Source organism: Arabidopsis lyrata (genome assembly GCF_000004255.2).
Source record: "Arabidopsis lyrata subsp. lyrata unplaced genomic scaffold ARALYscaffold_3, whole genome shotgun sequence".
In the NCBI taxonomy this organism is placed as follows: domain Eukaryota; kingdom Viridiplantae; phylum Streptophyta; class Magnoliopsida; order Brassicales; family Brassicaceae; genus Arabidopsis; species Arabidopsis lyrata.
The window spans coordinates 17,594,464-17,617,174 of record NW_003302553.1 but is presented as its reverse complement, the minus strand read 5'-3'; the positions used below and the strand labels follow the sequence as shown (position 1 = coordinate 17,617,174).

The 22,711-nt window shown below is 38.2% G+C and overlaps 1 protein-coding gene and 1 long non-coding RNA gene across 2 annotated transcripts; both read right to left on the bottom strand.

Moving 5' to 3' along the window:
- Window positions 1-6,167: 6,167 nt before the first annotated feature.
- Window positions 6,168-7,103, bottom strand: LOC110229796. Its single transcript, XM_021030686.1, has 3 exons — window positions 6,905-7,103; window positions 6,713-6,835; window positions 6,168-6,508 (listed from the first exon to the last, which is right to left on the bottom strand). The coding sequence occupies exons 1-3, from the start codon at window positions 6,992-6,994 to the stop codon at window positions 6,365-6,367; spliced, it is 357 nt and encodes a 118-aa protein (XP_020886345.1). The 5' UTR covers window positions 6,995-7,103; the 3' UTR covers window positions 6,168-6,364.
- Window positions 7,104-9,004: 1,901 nt separating this feature from the next.
- On the bottom strand, window positions 9,005-21,894 carry LOC9319842. The gene is made up of 5 exons (XR_002333187.1): window positions 21,813-21,894; window positions 21,638-21,666; window positions 9,444-9,562; window positions 9,305-9,359; window positions 9,005-9,211 (listed from the first exon to the last, which is right to left on the bottom strand). It is a non-coding gene; the product is annotated as an uncharacterized LOC9319842 (long non-coding RNA).
- Window positions 21,895-22,711: the final 817 nt, after the last annotated feature.

Genomic DNA, 22,711 nt, shown 5'->3' with positions numbered 1-22,711 from the left:
TGTTGATTTGAGTCAAGTTTTGTCAAGTTTTTGTTGTTAATTTTGTCAAGTTTGTTAATGTAGATGGCGTCAAATGAAACTCAAACTCCAGAAGATTTTGATGATGTTGATTTAAGTGAACATGATGAAGATGAGGTTCAAACTCCTACTTCTGGAAGAAAGGAGAAGCGTAAAAAGAGAGAAACTGGAGATAAAGGTGACGGAGGTAGTAGTTCTAAGAAGAAAAAGAAGACAACTAGTCGGTCCTATGTTTGGGATCACTTCACCAGACAGAAAAAGAATCAAGACAAGTGCAATTGTAATTACTGTGGGAAAGAGTTGGCTTGTCCTTCCAAGTCTGGCACCTCTACCTTGAAGAAGCATCTTGAATTGACCTGCAAAGCATTCAAGGTATGGGAAAGTACCAATAAAGAACATTCTCAAACTGTTTTAGGTCGTCGTAATGGTGCAGATGGTAGTAGTCTTACAGTGTATAAGGTCTCTGATTTAGTGATTAGAGAAGCTACTATTGAGATGTTGATTTTAGGTGAATTACCCTTATCTTTCATAGAGAGTGTGGCTTGGAGACATTTCTGTTCTAAAGCTCAACTGTGTAAACCAGTTTCTCGGAGAACAGCTGCAAGAGAAATTGTGTTGCTTTATGTTAAGAAGAAAGCAGCTATGAAGAAGATTCTTGGGAAGAACAAGCAGAGGTTGTCACTGACTACAAACATATGGGTTTCAAACAATACTGGAGAGAGTTATATGGTAATAACAGCTCATTTTATTGACTCTGATTGGCAGTTAAAGAAGATGATTATTGGATTCAAGCATGTGACTGATCATAAGGGTGCAACAATTTGCAAGGTTCTTCTGGAATATTTGGATGAGTGGGGTATAAGGAGGGTGTTCTGCATCACAGTGGATAACGCTACAGCTAATAGCTCTGCACTGACTAAATTCAAGAAAGCAATGAAGCTGATTGGAAATGATGCATTGGTACTGAATGGTGAATATATGCACTTAAGGTGTGCTGCTCACATCCTGAATTTAGTTGTAAAGGAAGGTATGCATGAAGTGAATAGTAGTGTGGTTGGTATTCGCAATGGGGTTCAGTATGTGAGGTCTTCAACAAACAGACTTAAATCATTTGATTTGCGTTGTGATGCTAAAAGGATAAAAAGAGGTAGCTTGCCTTTAGATGTGAAGACCAGATGGAACTCTACTTATCTCATGCTAGAGCAAGCTGTGCAGTTTAGGGTTGCTTTTGAGGAAATGGAGGCTGAGGATAAACCCTACAATGACTACTTTGAGGAAAAGGTGGATGGAACTAAAAGGATTGGACCACCTATGGCAGATGATTGGGATGCAGCTGCTTTTCAGGTTCAACTTATGTTACTTCTCATAAGCTCTACAGTGAGATAGTCAACATTGCTAGAAACTTAACTGCCTTAAACACAGAGAAAAAGTCTGATGAAAAGCTTAAGAAGAAAGCATTAGCAATGTTAGGAAAGGTGAAGAAATATTGGGATCCGTTTGGTGCTCAAGTTGAAATGAATAAGTTGGTGATGGTTGCTAGTGTTTTTGACCCTAGAAAGAAGATGAAATTTGCTGAGCTCTGTTTTGCTAAGATGTATGGTACAGGTAGTATAGAGGCTACTCTTCTTTCAGAATCAGTGATTCAAATCTTGAAGGATTTGTATGATGAGTATTGCAGAGCAAGTTTGTTGAATAAAAATGGAGGCAGTAATTCAATGGCATCTTCTCAGTCACAAGGAGCGTGTTCTCAGTCCCAAGAGCAAGTTGAAACAGTCGTGGGTAATGGTCTTATATTAGAGGATATAGAAAACTTATTTGATGATATTGTGAAAGAAACAGGTATTCATAAATCATCTAATGAGTTGGATTTATACTTGAATGAGGCTGTGGAGACTCCGCAAATTTTAAAAGGAATAGAGTATGATGTCTTGTCATGGTGGAAGCTCAACAGTGGGAAGTTTCCAGTTCTGTCTCTAATAGCTAAGGATATATTCGCTATGCAAGTGACTTCTGTGGCATCAGAATCTGCATTTAGCACTAGTGGTAGAGTGTTAGATCCATTCAGAAGCTGCTTAACACATTACATGATAGAAGTGTTGATGTGCACCGAGCAATGGTTAAAATCTGAGATTCATATCAATGAAAGAGGAGTGTCAACAATTAAAGAACTGCTTGCAGATCAAGTGGATGAAGATGAGCTTATGAGAGGTAATTTTTTTCCTAGAACTCTCTTTTAGTTTTTTTCTTACCAATTACAGTTTCAAAGTTTGATTATAATCTGTTTAACTTGTCAATGTGATGTAGAGTTTGAACCTGAATTCCACATCCATGGTTTTGAATGATTAAGGTAAGTAATTACATTGACTTTCATGGTTTTGACTTTTGAGTGATTAAGGTAAGTAACATTTGATTGTTTTTTCTTGTCAGGAGAGAAAGATTCAAAACAAAGTCATCACTCATCATTTATGCATCACCGGATCTTGTTCTATCTTGTTCTATGTTTTTCATTTTCGAATAATCGGATTTATGTGATTTTGGATTGGAATTTACTCTTATTTGATCATTTGAGACTTTGAGTATGTAAAGTGATTTTAAACTTCGGGTATTACCCAAACCGACCCGAACCCGACAGTACCCGAACCGGACCGGAACCGAAACCATAGGAATACCCGAATGGACCATAAATTCATTACCCATTCAACCCGAACCCGAACGGGTTTTACCCGAACCCGAACTGGTTACCCGAATGCCCACCCCTAGTTTTTACTCATACACGTCTTGCAATCCATTGTTTACTAACCACACGGCTGATATATTCCGATTTACCAGCGTCTTGTACTAAGTAAATGTTAAACAATTAATTACTACGAATGTTATTTCATTTTGTAGATTGTGGATTTGTATTCATGGACTCTTACAATGATATTCGATAAAGGCATTCGATAATCACTTGTACATTTTTATCTGCAGTTGCCTTTCAAATGAATGTTTTTATTGATACGCTGTTTTATAATCCATTGAGTACAGACCACACGGCTAACATCTTCCGATTTACCAGCTTTGGGTATTCAAAATAATGTTTGACAACTAATTACTACGAATTATATTATGTCAGTTACTGGTAGATTAGTATTCATGGACTCTTACAATGACATGAGATAATGTAACAAAATGCTTTATGGGCAAATTTGTTTTTTCTTTTTTAAGACAATATTAGAACTACTCATACTCATCTTACACCAAAACGACGTAGTTCAAATTTAGGAATAAATTCTTTTTTTTTTATTGTCAGAAAGGAATAAATTCTAAATCTAGGGATTTCATCATAACAAGAAATTGGTTTGAGAAAACTCTTTACAAGAAGCGGAAGAGCAGAATTTTCTTTTGTTCTCCTCCAACATAAAGGTCCAAACAAGAAAATGGTAGATCGATTTGGAGGTATCCCGAAACTCTGCCCCTGTGGCGAGGAAGTTGTGATGAAAACCTCAGCAACTCCAAGAAACTCTGGTCGCTTGTTTCATGCATGTCCTCTGGGATCCCCTGTAAGTAAATCAACTATCTTATATTATTTTTGCTACATTTATATCAGAAATAATTTCCGATTACACAGGAGAATAGGAACCATTTGTTCAAATGGACGGATACATGTATGGTAGAAGAGATTGAGGAGTTGATTAAGAAAGTGGATAACATTGAGGGTGCTACACTCACATTGCAAAAAGGGTTAAATATTTGTGATTCCGACATAAACACTTTGTCAGAGAGACGCGGGCCTGTGATTCTGTTCTTCAGAAAGATATTGAAGACTTGAAAACGCAACTTAGATGTATGAAAAACATTGTTGTTTTCGCTGTGTTCATTGTTTTATTTTTTTCCTTTTTAATTTTTTAGGACTTGGAAAACTATTTTCATAGTAGTTGTTGTGTGATGATATATGTAATGTTGCATTTTAATTGACAGATTCTATTCCCAATCTATAAAGGATCATCCATTATAGTTGTAGTTTCCACCGTTTCCTCGGTTAACTATAATTACTCTATTCAACCCAACTTCACTTTTTCAGTCCCATTTCTTGAAAAAAAAAAATAAAAGCTAAATAGCTTTCGTTTACGCCATCAATTCAATTAAATATATTTAAACTTTCTAATTGTCAACTCAGCCATAATTATAAAAACATTAATTTATGTACCTATAACCTATTCCTACGCTTTAGGCCACATACATCTCGTTAGCCAATACTGACACCTTTTACATTGAATTATCTGTTGTGTAATGCTTGAAGAGTGACACTCCACATCAATACCTTTTGCTACGTCTGATGCTCGTTTGTGGACGAGATACTTTTAACCTATTATTCCTATGGGCAGGCTATAATTTTTTCAACCATGCTTCCAAACCAATCAAAACGACATTTTCTCGGGGCTTTTACATATTTTATTACTATTATATGGATAATAACCCATGGCCATAAACTAGAATTCTTTGCTTAAATTTGACCAAAATATTTACAAACTTTATAAAGGTTTGACATTGCACAATAACGTTTATATGGATAACAATAGATGGACGAAAGAAAATATCTCATTCCATATTTAATTTGCCGGACATTGAACTTTAAGAAATATATGGATAACATTAAATGGACACAAACAAAGTTCCTAAATGTTATACATTCCCCTGCAACTTAAAGGTATTAGGTAACTAAAAACAACATCCCGCTTACATCTTGGATTATAACCAAATAACTTATCAAAAAACATTGCTCATACTTTCATGAACTCTACACCAACATCCCGCTTACATCCTCCATAACTTAATCGACACACCTGTTGAATCTGTGCCCAACTCTCTTGCACCTAGGGCACCTTGGCCTCCCGACCCTTCCGGGCTGAAAAGGTGGCTGCACCACGCACACATTCATGTCATCCACCATGCGTTTATCATGTGTGACATTCCAACGGCATCTCATCTGAAAGTACCCTATCGTCGACTCATAACACAGTGCTTTGTGCTTCTCTACAAACTATGCATACGGATTATTCGCAGCAAGATACTTTTGGTAGAAAGTGTAGTACTTTGAATGTGGCATTGACCACCACATGAAATGATGGTCCATATCGATGCGAACGGATGCTAAGGTTTTCTTCGACAGAACAACATCCTTCCTCTCTCTCCCAGCGAGCAACAAGTTCTTCAACGCATCAACACCATCTTCACCAACCTTACTTACAATGATCTCCATTAACGGCTGAGGAATGTGAAATTCCATCCTTGGAATCTCCTACAAAATTAAAACAGATTCTTAAACTATCATTCTTACATAAGCATCGTTCTAAAAACACATTACAACAACCTCAATGACATTTGAACCCTCGCTCTCCTCATAGCTTTGGAGTACACCTCCCATCGTTAAGCTTTCTTGTAAATCGCCCATTTTAACAAGAAATGCAAATTTCTGATATTTGGATTAGGTTGTGTTTCGGTTTATATCCTATTTATAGACTTTATTAAACCTATATGTTTAACCTTACCTCATAATGGTGGCTAATTCGCTTAATTTATTTTATTTCTATTGGATTAAAATATGAGTTCTCTTAAAATATCAATATCTTTACACATGGATTTAATATTGTGGTTACGAGTTGCTACACGGGTTGTGGCAATGGATATGGATTTACTACTTCATAAAAACCATTTCTTTGTTTACGACGTTGGTTTGAAATTTGGCTTCTAATTCTATAAATATAATTTATAAATTTAAATTGTTCCTAAAAATTTGTTTTACTTTATGAGACATGACAACGAGGTCATATTCTTTTTTAAATATTTTAAATTTGACACTTTAAAATATTTCCCAATATAATCAACAAAAATACCCCAAATGCAATCCACGTGGATATTGTTTTGGCGTGAATTTTTCCGCTCTTACCTTACTAAATCCCCGTTGATATTAAAAGGTTTGACAGAGGTGGAAATAGTTTTTCTAAATTTTATTTAAACGTTTTAAATTTTTAATTTATGATTATATGGATAATATCTAATTGATTATAATATATTACAATAACCAAATATAATATAAAAAGGAGTCAAACAAAATTCAAATAGAAAATTAACTATTAAATGGATAACATTACATGGACAGCAAAACAATGTTCTTACATCAAAATTAACAAAAACATCCCAACAATCTTAAAAGTTTTACATTCCCGTTCAACTTTAAACTAATAGGTAACCAAAAACAACATCCCGCTTATATATTGGATTATAACCAAATAACATTCCAAAAAAAAATAGATCATAATATTCATGAACTCTTCCCCATAATCCCGGCAACATCCTACAATCCTTAATCCATACACCTGTGCCCAGCTTTGTTGCACATACGGCACCTTGGCCTCCCAGTTCTTTCCCGCTTAAAAGGTGGCTGCACCACGCACTTTTTCATGTCATCCAGGTTCATCAAACCCCCGCAGCGTTTATTGCGGCAGACCTTCCAACGGCATCTCATTTGAAAATACCCTATCGTCGACTCATAAGCCACTCCTTTGTTCTTCTCTACAAACTTCGCATATGGATTATTCGCGGCAAGACACTTTTGGAAGAAAGTGTAGTACTTTGAATGTGGCATTGACCACCACATGAAATGATTGTCCATGTCGATGCGAACAGATGCTAAGGTTTTTTTCGACAGAACAACATCCTTCCCCTCTCTCCCAGCGAGCAACAAGTTCTTCAACGCATCAACACCATCTTCACCAACCTTACTCACGATTATTTCCATTAACGGCTGAGGAATGTGAAATTCCCTCATTGGAATCTCCTACAAAATTAAAACAGATTTTTAAACTATCATTCTTACATAAGCATTATTCTAAAAACACATTACAACAACCTCAATGACATTTGAACCCTCGCTCTCTTCATTGCTTTCGAGAACACCACTCATAGTTAAGCTTTCTTGTGAATCTCCAATCATAATCAGAATTACAAAACAAATTTCACTTTGGATAGGTTGTGTTATGGTTTATGTCCTATTTATAGAGTCACCCATGTTTAACCTAAACTCGTGTTGCTAGCTAATTCCCCGCTTTGATAATATATTCATTGGATTACCATATATATATATGTATATATATATATATATATATATATACATGGATATAATGTTGTGGATACGAGATGAATTGATATATATGCTGAGTATAAACGGGTTGATGACTTCATAAAAAAACAATAATTAATCGTTGCTTTAAAATCATGGTAAAAATGGTGAGTAAAATGTTTTAGAAATATTAGTGATTGATAAAAATTTGTTTTCAATTCATAGATTTGACAACGATGAAAATCTTTTTACTTTTCACTTCCTTGGTATGTGTTACCAATACATATTTTGCGTCAAATCCTTAATATCTTTTTAAGTTAACTTATATACTCAACAATAATAACTAAATTCAATCCACGTGGATATTCTATTTATCCCTCCCCTTGGTGTTTCTATTGTTTTGGCGGGAAAACTCCCTCCCGATATTCTACGGTGTAAGCTTTGTTAATTTTCCAAAATTCATTTTATTTTCATTGGATTAAAAGTCGTGGATTGACGTAAGATGGACATGCTATGACGAATAATAATTGTTTAAAGATATTTATGAAAAAATTAAATAATTATTCATATTACATTTCTACATTTATGAGACATGACAACGATGTTACCTACCCTTTGAACAGTATAGCCTGCGTCAGATTCTTAAAATCTTTGAGCTGCGCAATTCTCGAATATTAAGGAATAGAATAAACAAATAGAAATAAGTACAATCCATGTGGATATCGATTCAACCACAACCCATGGTATTTTAACTTTTTTGGCGGTAGTTTCTCCTACCCAATATATTACCATTATAGTTTTCGATTTGCTACACCCGTGCTACTCTGGAATCATTACACCTAAGCCTACATCAACTTCTCTACTGTATTTTTCAATTTAGTCTAGGGCATGCCACCATAACACTAACACTCTTAATATTTTTATTAATTATTAAATAAATTTCCTTCTAAAAAACTTTACCAAACCACAAGAAACAATGATGAAAAATACACTAACGAGAATCAAATTATAGTTAGGGTTTAGGAATATTATTTAAAGATGTATTGGTTAGGGTTTAGAGTATAGGGTTTATGTATGATTTTTGGTGGATACTTGTCGATGGATATCCTAAATTTAATTAAAATATGTGGTATAAGAATAGCTTCTTAAAATATGAGAATCATCCATAACTATTGGATGGTCAAAACACAAAATAAATTTTTACGGTAATAGCTATTCGAGAAATATTCGAGAAATATTACATAAAATTTAATCAATAATTAAATAAAAAATAAGAGTTTTTGATTTCTTCAACTTCTTCTCTCTCCCATTAATCAATCATCATTTTGATTTCTTCAACTTCTTCTATGTGTGGTTCGGGAAAATTTTTTGATATTGATCCATGACTCACAATCTTCACATTATTAGCCCTCCTATTTGGCCTCACAACCCTCCACCAACCTAGTGCAACAATCATATTGATACAACCATATTGGCGATAGTTTTCTTCAAAATCTATAGCGGTCTGCCCTAAAGCCTCGCATGTCAACACCACTTTGCTGTGTAAAAAAAAAAAAGTAGTTTATGACACTACAAGAAATATCTACATTGTTAGCATGAGAAAAAAGCTATAATACGTCATTAATGGCGTTTTCATAAACGCTGTTTTATGCCCCTGTTATGGTAGACCCCCTATATACGATAGCGTTTTTCGATATGTTATTAAATGTCGATTTATTATAGCACTAATCGAATGCTCTAATATACTTTATTGTAACACACGTTTAGTGCTGTTTTATATAGTATTATAGCATATTTGTTTCGCTATACAAATTTAATTTAATTTATATATAATTGTATATTTGAACCCTATTTTGCAAGATTTATTTAATTGAATTTATATAATTTATTTTTATTACATAAATTATTAAAAACATATATAACAAGTCTTATACAAAAATTCAACTACTACTCTTATACACAACAAGAGTACTAATATCTCAAAGTACAAAGAGTAAACAAATCACCATGAAACTAAAGAATAAACAAGATAATAAAGCAACTCAATTCCCCAGTCATAGAATTCCACTTTTCACCACCGATCTTTGAAACCTACAATCATATATAAATAGCACAGTTAGGTAAAATCTCATAAACACTAAACGTAGGAGTTAAGCATAGCAATGAGCACAGTTAAAGTCTTACATCCTTAATGAGAGAACTTAGATGCTCTCGTCTAAAAGAATGACAGAATTCATTCCTGCAAAGTGAAAGGCAACATCAGCAACATCCCTAAAGAGTAAACAACTATCAACAAAAGTAAGTGTGAAACGATGAACATTACATGAAGATAAAGAAGCCGTAAGAGGTTGTTAGGGCATGTTTAAGATAGAAGAGCTCGTCTTCGTATCCTTGGCCTTTCTAAGTCTCTTTGGCTTAGGTTCATCAGATGTCGACGTCTTCCTGAAAAACACAAAATACAATAAGGAGTTTAAAAGACAAAGAGATGAAATATAGGAAGTGCTTGCTCTAAAAGGAAGCTCTTTTCTTTTGGCTTCCTGATATTGAAATACCTAGACCAAGAAAACCGCAATTGAATAGACGGAACTGTGGCCAAAACACACATATGAATCAATGACCAAAGGAGACATGCACATAGTGAAAACAACTCATGAAGATGAAAGTAACATAGCTAATGGTCAAATTTATAAATAATGTTTCTTATTACTTAATCAAAGAGATTTATAGAGAATATTGATAGTCAGATTTTGTCTATCTCTAACATGTATCAATCCCTAATACACATGCCATTGTAGTATATTAGGTTATCAATCCAATCTCAGTGTGACTGCAAGCATTCAAGATATGAAACAGAAAGCAAATAAGTCAAGCCAATTGTGAAAGGGTTTTGTGTGTTTCTATTGATCCTAAGCAACCAATTTAACATGCAAATACCGAATTTAAAAGCAATAAAAGAGAACTAAACAGCAAGTAAACAAGAGCAAGAAGTAAACTAAAGACCAGAAACTATCATGCATAAGCTTTGGAAAAGAAACTAGCAACCTAACAATGCAGAGAAACGATCTAGGCCTAACAGGTCGAGATGGTCAACAGAGACTAACAGAAACAAGATTTAAACAATCAATAGAGATAAAGGGTCTTGAGGAATGGGGTAATCGATTATGGCAGTCTCCTTAGTCTACCTAGGTGGTTAACAAACTCAATCAAGCTATCCCTAGACAATAGATTCGAATACAAATCAATCCACTCTCGTGACAGAGATTCTCAAGCTAAATCACTTTCATACTCAATTCTCATTGAAGAAATATAATCTAGCAGGCATTAAGATTCAATCTAATAGAGTCAATAAGCATTCTAAACATCCAATCTCTTGGGCTAGAGTATGCAAATCTCTGGAATAGTTGGTTCAGACATTTCATCAAACACCTTTTGGGTGTGGAAATGTCTGAGATCAACTTCCAATTGATCAGAGAGGAAGTAGCATTAAGATCTACTAAACCAGAAGGGAAATCAAGCAATTCTACACTTAACCACCTAAATATACTAAGGATTCCACACCTAATCTATCCCATCCTCAAAAACCCTAATCCACTACTCAAGAACACTGAAGAACATCATGCATAAAAACCCAGAAAACGTTTCAAACCCAGAAATCATTAAAAAGCAAGTATGTTATAGATAAGAGGCAGATCTACAACGTTGATGAAGAAACGAAATCCAAAAACTCAAAGGATCAACAGGAAAAACGATTACAAAAACTAGGGTTTATGAGAGAAAAGAAGAATATCTGCTGGGTAAAAGGGATATCCTTTGGACAATAGCATGTACCCCTATTTATAGGAAATACTAGGTTGCCCTAATTGGCTACAGGACAAAATAGAGAGTCGGTGGAGGCCAACTCGACGTGTCGTCGAGCCTGCCACGTCGAGACCAAGTGATTCTCAAAGGTGGCGCCTTGATGTCCATCTCGACGTGACGTCGAGCCTGTCTGGTCGAGTCTGCTCCCAGGCTGCTTCTTGGTGTCCATCTCGACGTGACGTCGAGTCTGCACGTCGAGACTGCTCCCAGGCTGCTTCTTGGTGTCCATCTCGACGTGACGTCGAGTCTGCACGTCGAGACTGCTCCCAGGTGATCTTGAACGACTTCATTCTTCTCCAATTCGATCCCAAGTCTAGCTCCAAGGTCGTGTTGGTTCCTCCTTGCTCCATTAAGTCCCAAATAAGCTCCAAAGTACCTAAAACTCATCCAATATGCAACATGCTATGCCATGCAATGCAAATCGTACTAAGTGATGAAAATCTTATGAAAAAGGAATATTAATGCAGTGAAACAGAGAGGAAACTAAGCTAAATGCATAAGAAATGTGTGCTAAAAAGAGGTAAAATACAGAGATATCAACTCCCCCAAACTTAGCTCTTGCTTGCCCTCAAGCAAACAGATAGAACCAAGCTGGAGAAGAGGTTTGAAGGTGGAGACTCAGAACCAAAACATGCATATAGAGTAAGTGAATTCAATGTCCAGGTTGCTAATTCTAGAATGCAAGGTTGACTGATCCCTACTTAAAAACATTAGCCATCTCCTTCACATCTCAACCTAACCTCTGCCTTAATCAAATCAAGCATTCAAATCTGCACATTCCCTTTAACATTCATTAAGTTGGAACCATGAATCATACTATGCAATGGATATGAACACATTTGGCTAAAGGGTAAAGGTTTTAGAGACAAAGATGGTCCCTTAAAGATCAGGCTTAAATCGTAACAGGGGATCTCTCAAGAATGATTGAGCTTTAGTAGAATGCTAAAGGTGAGTATCAAGTTATGCATACAAGGATAAGACCCCATCTACCCAGAATGTAATCAATATCAACCCAAATAGAGGTCCTATTTCTAATCCCAGAATCATGAACTTAACTCTACCCTTTTGCATTCTTACTGCTCTGTCTAGCGGATCAGGTTTCTTTAACAACTAGGGTTCCCTTTTCTTTCTTCCTATAAACACAAGGCTTTTGCCCAAACTCTTTAAGCTATTTACAGAACCCCTTTTTTCCTTTACTTTATAGCACACCCAAATCCTTTACTAGACTTCTCTTACTTTAGCTACTTCTCCTTAGGACTCTTTTCCCTTTTCTTTTCTTTCAATGATGAACACAACCTTTTCTTTCTTTTAAACACAACCCAAACCCAGAATTAAGCACCCACCTAGTCCTATCTGGTCCAGATAACGTGAACCAGAACTACATGAGATACTATCCTTGTCGTTACAGACCTAACACTTTCTACCAAGCTCAATCGGAATAAGGCCTCACATTCACACACAAATGATAAATGGCTTGAAAGAAGGTTAAGGCTAAGGGTGGGGAATAACTGCTCCAAAGATGGGAGTCAGCTACTTGGACTAGCAAGAGTGATCAAAAGGTAAAAGAAAGTCCAAGTATTTTAAGGTATCCATGAGTTCATAGCACAATGCACAGCATGATAATTATAAGTCAAAATTCAAGTTCAAATAGATAGGGAATGGCATCAGATCAAAGCGAGATTCGACTAAAAACAAGAAAGTTAAGCGTTGAATTCAAAAGATGGTGCGGTCTTACTTCAAGTTCAGTCGATTATGCATTAGAGAACTAACAACCAGGGCACTGAGTTCTACTTAGTGGATAGGCATATTTACAAGGTTATAATCATCATAATCTCCAATGCAAATGCATGATGCAACAGCCCTAAGTGAAAGCATACTAAAACAATCCTAAAATGACAATGCAAGCTATATGAACACTCTGTTTTTGTGAAATCATTTTCGAAAAATTTCAAATTTTTATGGTTTTTCTATGCCTTAGATGCAATGATGCAAAATTTGAAATAAGAAAACAAAACACAATGTCAAATACTCCCTGAGCCCTCCCCCAAACTTAAATTACACAGTCCTCTGTGTAACAAGCATTTGGAAGAGAGTACTCAGGGCAAACCAACAGAGAAACAAAATGAAATGTGGTATATACAATGGTGAATTGGAGTTGTTACCTCATGGATGGGTGAAAAAGGAGGTGATTGACCTGGTACTTATGGGCTTCATGGGCTAACTCGACGTCTGGTCGAGCTAGTACGTCGAGTAGGGCTTCGGTATTGGTTTGGAGTGACACCAAGGGGCAAGCTCGACTTGTAGTCGAGTAGGGCAGGTCGAGACAAGGCCACCCATTCTGTTTTGCGCCTTGGCTTCCTTAAAACGCTTTATCCTGAGACACTTAAGCAAAAACATCAAAAATAACAAGGAAATAACTAATATTTACAAGGATAGACATGGGACTTCCTCCCAAGTGAGCTTGTTTAAAGTCTTTAGCTTGACTTTACTACTCTTTTAGGCGAGTTGAGGTTCCTGAAGATGAACCGTAGATCCTTCAGGAATGACGCTATCTGCGAGATACTTCTTAAGCCGCTGACCATTCACCTTAAACTCTGACCCGTCCTTAGTAAATAGCGATACCGCACCAAATGGTAGAACCTCTTTGATAGTGAAAGGACCTGACCACCTAGACTTGAGCTTTCCGGGAAAGAGCTTGAGTCTGGAGTTGAATAGTAACACTTGGTCTCCAGCCTTGAAGTCCTTTGGTGAAATCTTCTTGTCATGGAAAGCTTTTGTTCTTTCCTTGTACACCTTTGAACTCTCATAAGCTTCAAGCCTTATTTCCTCAAGTTCGTGCAAGTCAACAGATCTCTTCTCTTGAGCTTCTTTGATATCCAAGTTCAGCAACTTAGTAGCCCAGATTGCTTTGTACTCTACCTCAACTGGAAGATGACATGACTTCCCATACAGCATCTGAAATGGCGTCCTTCCTATCGGCGTCTTGTATGCAGTCCGGTAAGCCCAAAGTGTATCATCTAACTTGGTAGACCAGTCTCTCTTTGAAACACCGACAACTCTAGCAAGTATGGCTTTGATCTGTCGGTTGGATACTTCTACTTGCCCGCTAGTCTGAGGGTGATAAGGAGTAGCTACCTTGTGCTTCACACCGTGCTTCTTTAACAGACTCTCAAAGACCTTGTTGATGAAATGAGAACCTCCATCACTGATCACAGCCTTAGGGATACCAAATCTGGGGAATATGATGCTCTTGAACAGCTTTAAGACCACTTTATGATCATTGGTTGGAGATGCAATGGCCTCAACCCATTTGGAGACGTAGTCCACAGCAACTAGGATGTACTTATTACCATAGGAAGCAGGATTAAATGGTCCCATGAAATCAATTCCCCAAACGTCGAAGACTTCAACTTCCAGGATCGGGGTCTGTGGCATTTCGTTCCTCCTAGTTATGTTCCCCATTCTCTGGCAGGGATCACATTTAGCAATGAATCCATGTGCATCTTTAAACATGGAAGGCCACCAAAGGCCGGCCTGGAGAACCTTCTGTACTGTCTTGAAGGTAGCAAAGTGACCGCCATAAGCAGAACCATGACAGTGTTCCAGCACTCCCTGAACTTCCTCTTCAGCAATACACCTTCTAAATAGGCCATCAGTACCCTTCTTATACAAATAAGGTTCATCCCAGTAGTAGTGGTTGATGTCTCTAAAGAACTTCTTCTTCTGGTAAGCATCAAGGTATTTGGGGATTTCTCCGCAGATCAAGTAGTTCACAAAGTCAGCATACCATGGAAATTTCTCTTCTTCTACAGCCAATGCTTCATCGAATTCCTTCTTGTTGTACACCATTTTATAGCACTTGACGGCTAACAGCTGCTCTTCAGGCATTGAATCATTTATAGGGATTTCATCTTCAATCCGCATTCTGGACAAGTGATCAGCTACTCCGTTCTCTATACCCTTCTTATCAACAATCTCCATATCAAACTCTTGAAGTAACAAAATCCATCTCAGCAGTCTAGGCTTGGTGTCCTTCTTAGCATAGATGTGCCTCAAAGCTGCATGATCTGTATAGACAGTAACCTTAGATCCAACCAAATAGCTTCTAAACTTCTCAAATGCAAAGACTACAGCCAGCAACTCTTTCTCTGTTGTAGCATATCTCACTTGAGCATCATCCAAGGTTCTGCTTGCATAATAGATAACATGGAGCTTCTTATCTATCTTCTGACCCAGCACAGCCCCAACCGCGTAGTCTGAAGCATCACACATGATTTCAAAAGGATGATCCCAGTTTGGTGCTTGGACGATTGGAGCAGACACTAGAGCTTCTTTAATCAAGTTGAAAGCTCTCATACACTCTTCATCAAAGATGAATTCGGTCTCCTTACAGAGAAGTCGAGTAAGTGGTCTAGCAAACTTTGAGAAATCCTTGATGAATCTCCTGTAAAAACCGGCATGACCCAGAAAACTTCTGATATCCTTCACGCTTTTTGGAGACTGCAACTGCACCATGACGTCTATCTTGGCCTTATCAACCTCAATCCCTTTCTCTGATATCTTGTGTCCCAATACTATACCCTCTCTGACCATGAAGTGACACTTCTCCCAGTTCAGCACTAGATTGGTCTCCTCACACCTTGTTAGAACCCTGCATAGATTTAACAAACAAGAGGAGAAAGAGGAGCCATAGACAGAGAAATCGTCCATAAAGACTTCCACTGTCTCCTCAATTAAATCCGAGAATATTGAAGTCATACACCTCTGAAAAGTAGCAGGTGCATTACACAATCCGAAAGGCATTCTTCTATAAGCAAAGGTTCCATAAGGGCAAGTAAAAGTGGTTTTCTCTTGATCATTAGGGTGAATTGGTATTTGAAAGAAACCACTATATCCATCAAGAAAACAGTAGTACTGGTGATTAGCTAACCTTTCAAGCATTTGATCAATGAATGGTAAAGGAAAATGATCTTTTCTAGATGCAGCATTCAGCTTTCGATAATCAATGCACATTCTATGTCCTGTTATAGTTCTTGTAGGGATTAATTCATCTTTATCATTCTTTATAACAGTCATACCTCCTTTCTTAGGCACACAATGAACCGGAGATACCCAAGTGCTATCTGAAATAGGGTAGATTACACCCGCTTCCAATAGTTTAAGTATCTCCTTTTTAACTACTTCTTTCAGATTAGGATTCAATCTCCTTTGAGGTTCAATGCTAGAATGAGATTCATTTTCGAGATGGATTCTATGCATGCACAAACTAGGTGAGATTCCCTTTATATCAGACAATGAATAACCAATTGCTCTTCTATACTTTTTAAGTTCAGACAACAGCAAATCCACTTCATCATCATTCAATGCAGCATTAATGATCACAGGGTAAGTAGAGTTTGTTCCAAGAAATGCGTACCTTAGCCCTTGCGGAAGTGGTTTGAGGTCTACCTTAGGTGCATTGAGCTCAGACCAGTCATCTGAGGTAGGAGAAGGCCATCTCGACGTGTCGTCGAGCTTGCAGGTCGAGTCTGCTTCCTTGACTTCTTCAGGAATTGGGCTGGGAAGGCCTACTCGACGTGTGGTCGAGCAGGTAGGTCGAGACTGTTCTGAAATGTCTTCTTCCACTGTACTGACTTCTGCTACTGGCACCTCTAACTTCTCAAAGTATTCTGATGATTCCTCTTCCTTATGGGAGTCTAGCAGCTTCTTATACCCCAATGTCTCTAAGTGTAAGAACCCCTCTTCCCCGTCTTTGGTAAGAGCACTCTGTAGGTAGTCTTCTTCAGTAAGCTCTTCAAGTAGTTCGTCAGCTAAACGATCCATTTCTTCTATGTAGAACACTTGTCCATCAATAGTAGGTTTCTTCATCGTCTTAGTGATGTCGAATGTCATCTTGAAATCTTCACCGAGGTTCAAGTCGATCTTACCTCTTCTGACATCAATGAGAGCTCCAGCAGTAGCTAAGAAAGGTCTCCCTAGTATGAGAGGGTCCTTTGGCTCTTCATCCATTTCTAAAACAACGAAGTCTGTAGGAATCTCTACCTTTCCTATTCTGACTGGTAGATCCTCTAACATACCATGAGGGACTCGTACGGATCTGTCGGCTAAGATTAGTTGGATTTGGCAAGACTTGTACTTGATGAACCCGAGTCTTCTTGCTACTGAGAGTGGCATCAAACTGACTGATGCACCTAGATCACATAGGCATTTGTTGAAGAACAAAGGGCCTAGTGAACAAGGTAGAGTAAATGAGCCGGGATCCCCAAGCTTCTTCGGTATAATCTTCTTCTGTATGATAGCACTGCATTCATGGCTCAACACTACCATTCCTTGTACTTCCTGAATTCTCTCCATTATCATGTCCTTCAAGTATTTGTGAGAATCCGGAATCAGCATGAAAGCATCAATGAGAGGCATCCTCAATTCAATCTCCTTGATGTGTTTAGCAAACATGGCTCTGTACTTCTCAATGATATCCCTCTTGAATCTTCCTGGGAATGGTATTTTGGGCTTGTAGGGTGGTGGAACGAAAGCTTTCTTCTTACTCTTATCAACAACAGTTTCTTTGATCTGGGGGCTCTTAACTTGATCCCTAGGTACAGCATCTTGGTCAAGCTTAGTGGTGTCTTCTACTTGAGTCTCATTCTGAAGAGAATCCTCCCCATCTTGAATCTCACTGTCCTCAGTGACAGGAGCTTGGTTAGGTCGAGCACGCAGCTCTCGACCACTGCGGAGTTGAATAGCATGAGCATACTCTTTCGGATTCTGAATAGCTTTCCCTGGTAGTTGTCCGGGGTGTGTAGGTGCAGAAGTAGAAGCAGCTTGGCTTTCCATGTACTTCACCTTGGAGTTTAGAGCCTCAATCTTGATTTGAAGCTCAGCCAGCTTCTTATCACCAGCTACTTGGCCGTGTAGAAGCTGCTGAAGCATTTGCTTCATGTCTTGATCTTGGGCGGGTGGAGCTGGCTGGGGTTGCGGTGCAAAACCGGGTGGTGGATTATATTGTTGATAACCGCCACTAAACTGCTGCTTTGGGACAAAGCCTTGATTGTACGGTATGAATGGCTTGGACTGGTTCTGTTGTGGCTGAGGGTAAACCTGATCTTGAGGGTTTGCAACATTCGTGCTCCGGTAAGAGAGATTAGGATGAGCAGGCTTATAGGGGTTGTAGCCCTTGTTGTAGCCACCTTGGTTCTGAACATAACTGACTTCTGCAGCCTGAGTGTTCTCCCCCTCTTGGATTTGATAGTACTCTTCTTCAGTGATATAGTGTACTGGTTTCTGGTTAGTAAGCAGAAATTGATCCAGCTTGTCATTGAGAGCCTTTACCATCTCTTTAGTATGCTTTGCATCCGGATCTCCAATGCTTCTGTTGGAGCGATCAAAATCCTCGTTATAGTTACCATCAGATAGAGCTAAGTTCTCTATCAATTCCCAGCCTTCCTCAACATCCTTATTCAAGAAATTCCCATTAGAGGCAGTGTCTAGCAACATTCTGATCTTGGGCAAAACTCCCCTGTAGAGTGTGCTGAGTAGTGAAGCCTTCTTGAAACCATGGTGTGGACACTGTATAGTGTAGCCTTTGAATCTCTCCCATGCTTCACAAATGGATTCAGACTGCTTCTGTGTAAAACTGGAGATTTCATTTCGTAGACGTGCAGTCCGGGAATTGGAGAAGAACTTTGTTAAGAATGCCTTCTTGCAATCATCCCAAGATGTGATGGAGCCAGCAGGTAGTGTCTTCTCCCAGTGGTGTGCTTTGTCGCCCAGCGAGAAGGGAAACAGACGTAGCTTGAAGCTGTCTTCACTAACACCATTGATCTTGGTGAGGCTGCAGAGCCTATCAAAGTTATCCAAGTGATCCAAGGGGTCTTCCAGAGGCAACCCATGAAACTTGTTACCTTGAATCATTGAGATCAATCCACTCTTGATCTCGAAATTGTTGTTCTGGACAGGAGGTGGAACGATGCCCTGTCTCTGTTGATGGTTGCGTGGTGCATCACCATCACCAATGTTCCGTGGTATACCAACTCCTTGATTATCATGATCTTGTGGTTCCATGGCGACTGGATTGTGCGGTTCACAGTAGTCTCGGGCTCTACCTTCTCTTAACTCACGAGCTAACTGGTTGATGTTGTCTTTGTAGCTGATGAGGTTGTTGGACCCTTTAGATCGAGTTTGCATGCAGAGTGATCAGACTCGATGTGGCAGTCTCGACGTGAGGTCGAGATGGTCCCTAACAATGCAGAGTGGCAGTCTCGATGTGGCAGTCTCGACGTGTCGTCGAGATGGTACCTGGAGCACAAAAACAAGCAGATGAAATGAAGAGTTAGTAACCAAGGTAAAGAAAGAACTTGATCTTAAACGTTTCTGAAATCTTAAATGGAACAATGCAACACAAGACTGGCAACGGCGCCAAATTGATAGTCAGATTTTGTCTATCTCTAACATGTATCAATCCCTAATACACATGCCATTGTAGTATATTAGGTTATCAATCCAATCTCAGTGTGACTGCAAGCATTCAAGATATGAAACAGAAAGCAAATAAGTCAAGCCAATTGTGAAAGGGTTTTGTGTGTTTCTATTGATCCTAAGCAACCAATTTAACATGCAAATACCGAATTTAAAAGCAATAAAAGAGAACTAAACAGCAAGTAAACAAGAGCAAGAAGTAAACTAAAGACCAGAAACTATCATGCATAAGCTTTGGAAAAGAAACTAGCAACCTAACAATGCAGAGAAACGATCTAGGCCTAACAGGTCGAGATGGTCAACAGAGACTAACAGAAACAAGATTTAAACAATCAATAGAGATAAAGGGTCTTGAGGAATGGGGTAATCGATTATGGCAGTCTCCTTAGTCTACCTAGGTGGTTAACAAACTCAATCAAGCTATCCCTAGACAATAGATTCGAATACAAATCAATCCACTCTCGTGACAGAGATTCTCAAGCTAAATCACTTTCATACTCAATTCTCATTGAAGAAATATAATCTAGCAGGCATTAAGATTCAATCTAATAGAGTCAATAAGCATTCTAAACATCCAATCTCTTGGGCTAGAGTATGCAAATCTCTGGAATAGTTGGTTCAGACATTTCATCAAACACCTTTTGGGTGTGGAAATATCTGAGATCAACTTCCAATTGATCAGAGAGGAAGTAGCATTAAGATCTACTAAACCAGAAGGGAAATCAAGCAATTCTACACTTAACCACCTAAATATACTAAGGATTCCACACCTAATCTATCCCATCCTCAAAAACCCTAATCCACTACTCAAGAACACTGAAGAACATCATGCATAAAAACCCAGAAAACGTTTCAAACCCAGAAATCATTAAAAAGCAAGTATGTTATAGATAAGAGGCAGATCTACAACGTTGATGAAGAAACGAAATCCAAAAACTCAAAGGATCAACAGGAAAAACGATTACAAAAACTAGGGTTTATGAGAGAAAAGAAGAATATCTGCTGGGTAAAAGGGATATCCTTTGGACAATAGCATGTACCCCTATTTATAGGAAATACTAGGTTGCCCTAATTGGCTACAGGACAAAATAGAGAGTCGGTGGAGGCCAACTCGACGTGTCGTCGAGCCTGACACGTCGAGACCAAGTGATTCTCAAAGGTGGCGCCTTGATGTCCATCTCGACGTGACGTCGAGCCTGTCTGGTCGAGTCTGCTCCCAGGCTGCTTCTTGGTGTCCATCTCGACGTGACGTCGAGTCTGCACGTCGAGACTGCTCCCAGGCTGCTTCTTGGTGTCCATCTCGACGTGACGTCGAGTCTGCACGTCGAGACTGCTCCCAGGTGATCTTGAACGACTTCATTCTTCTCCAATTCGATCCCAAGTCTAGCTCCAAGGTCGTGTTGGTTCCTCCTTGCTCCATTAAGTCCCAAATAAGCTCCAAAGTACCTAAAACTCATCCAATATGCAACATGCTATGCCATGCAATGCAAATCGTACTAAGTGATGAAAATCTTATGAAAAAGGAATATTAATGCAGTGAAACAGAGAGGAAACTAAGCTAAATGCATAAGAAATGTGTGCTAAAAAGAGGTAAAATACAGAGATATCAAATATATAGAGGTATACAACAAGTTATAGTTCCACAAAGAAGGAAACAACTAGGAAACGGAAGTGGTGGAGGCAAGAGCAACAAACTCAACACAAAATTCAAACAATCCATAGATTAGATTAGCCAAACTGCGATTAGAACAGCAATCAAAAAGACAAAACTTTTACCAAAACACACATATAAATAATTGACACAAGGAGACACATAACAACAAAAAGCTCATGTCTAAAGATGAGATTTTGGAAGAATTTAACAAAGCTAATGGGTCAATTAACACATTAAGAGATTAAGAATTGAGTGTTTAGTTTATCAATCAAGAGCAATGATAACAACACCAGTACAAAGAGGCAAAATACTATTACTAAAAATCTTAATAGCAATAGCCCTACCAATAACTTCATCATCTGCCCTGAAATATTCAAAAAAACATATAAATCAAGGATGAGACATCAATGGCTAGATAACTAATCCCGTGTGAATGATGGATATCCATCAAAACTAGAAAGAAAATAATATTCATCTACACAACATGATTGGGGGTTTGGTAAGAAAAATATATAAGGCATCGAGCTTACTTGTTGAAAGTCAATTCGGAAGCTGAAGACTACAATAGATAGAAATGAAAATTAATGTCAGACAACAACATATGCGATTAGTTCGTGGGACGATGATATATTCTCAAATCTAAAACGGCGATATCGAAAGTGGTAGAAAAGATCCCATAAATTAAAAAGAGGATTTTGGCGTTACCTGAGATTGAGAGAGGAGATCGGGACTCGAAACAAGGAAGAACCCTACATAGATGGCGATTTCCTCTACAAATTTTCCAAGCTGCCTACGTTATCAATTTCGTTAGAGACGAAATCATAAACTCAAAATTCAACTAAAATTAGATAAACCCTAGATACCCTTTCAAAACCACCGGAGACGGTGCATAGGTCGAGAACACATGGGAATAGAGGAGAAAAGAGCACGGGCGTCAAGCTGGGAAATGGCCGGAGGCAGTCGATCCGAGTGAAGCCATCACCGGAAAATGCAAGCTGCATCTCTTGAAATTGATCTCGATTTGTCAGGTACACAGACGGAGGAGGTGGCTGGTCCCGCCGGAAGAAATCGCCGAGATAAGTGACAAGGTGGATCAGAGATATGAGAGAACTTTCTTAGAGAAGAAGAGACCAGTTAACACTTCCACGAGTTAATTTTTTTAATTTTTTTCCGACGAATTAAGGGTTATGACTTGAGTTTTTTTTTTCTTTTAACTTGTGGGCATTAAGTCTAAAATTTTGGGTAAATATTGGCCGCCACAAGTGATTTTAGCTTTTCACTATGCTTAGCGTTTCTAAAACGCTATGATAGACCAACCTAACTTTCGGTACTATCTTTAATAGCAGTTATGGAAAATGAGCTATCGTCATGTGCTATCAATGTTCATTTTTCTTGTAGTGTGACAAAGACATGAATTCCTGTACAGATGGATAGTAAAATGTTTTTTAACTTACGAGCGATCCATGATCTTGAAATTTATGGTGTAACCATTAACGTCTTCCATGTTGGCAGATGTATTTCTCAACCTTCCTACCTCTATTATTGCCCCAACAATTTCTGCATCATTACATTAAACTTAGTTATAGGAATAACAAACAAATATG

What these genes read in the sequence shown, in the direction of transcription:
- LOC110229796 (XM_021030686.1), bottom strand. Translation starts at nt 6,994, where the DNA reads ATGATTGGAGATTCACAAGAAAGCTTAACTATGAGTGGTGTTCTCGAA. An exon ending in CAAATGTCATTGAGGTTGTT is followed by an intron (nt 6,836 to 6,904) that starts GTAATGTGTTTT and finishes ATTTTGTAGGAG; the next exon opens with ATTCCAATGAGGGAATTTCA. An exon ending in GGAGAGAGGGGAAGGATGTT is followed by an intron (nt 6,509 to 6,712) that starts GTTCTGTCGAAA and finishes TGCCGTTGGAAG; the next exon opens with GTCTGCCGCAATAAACGCTG.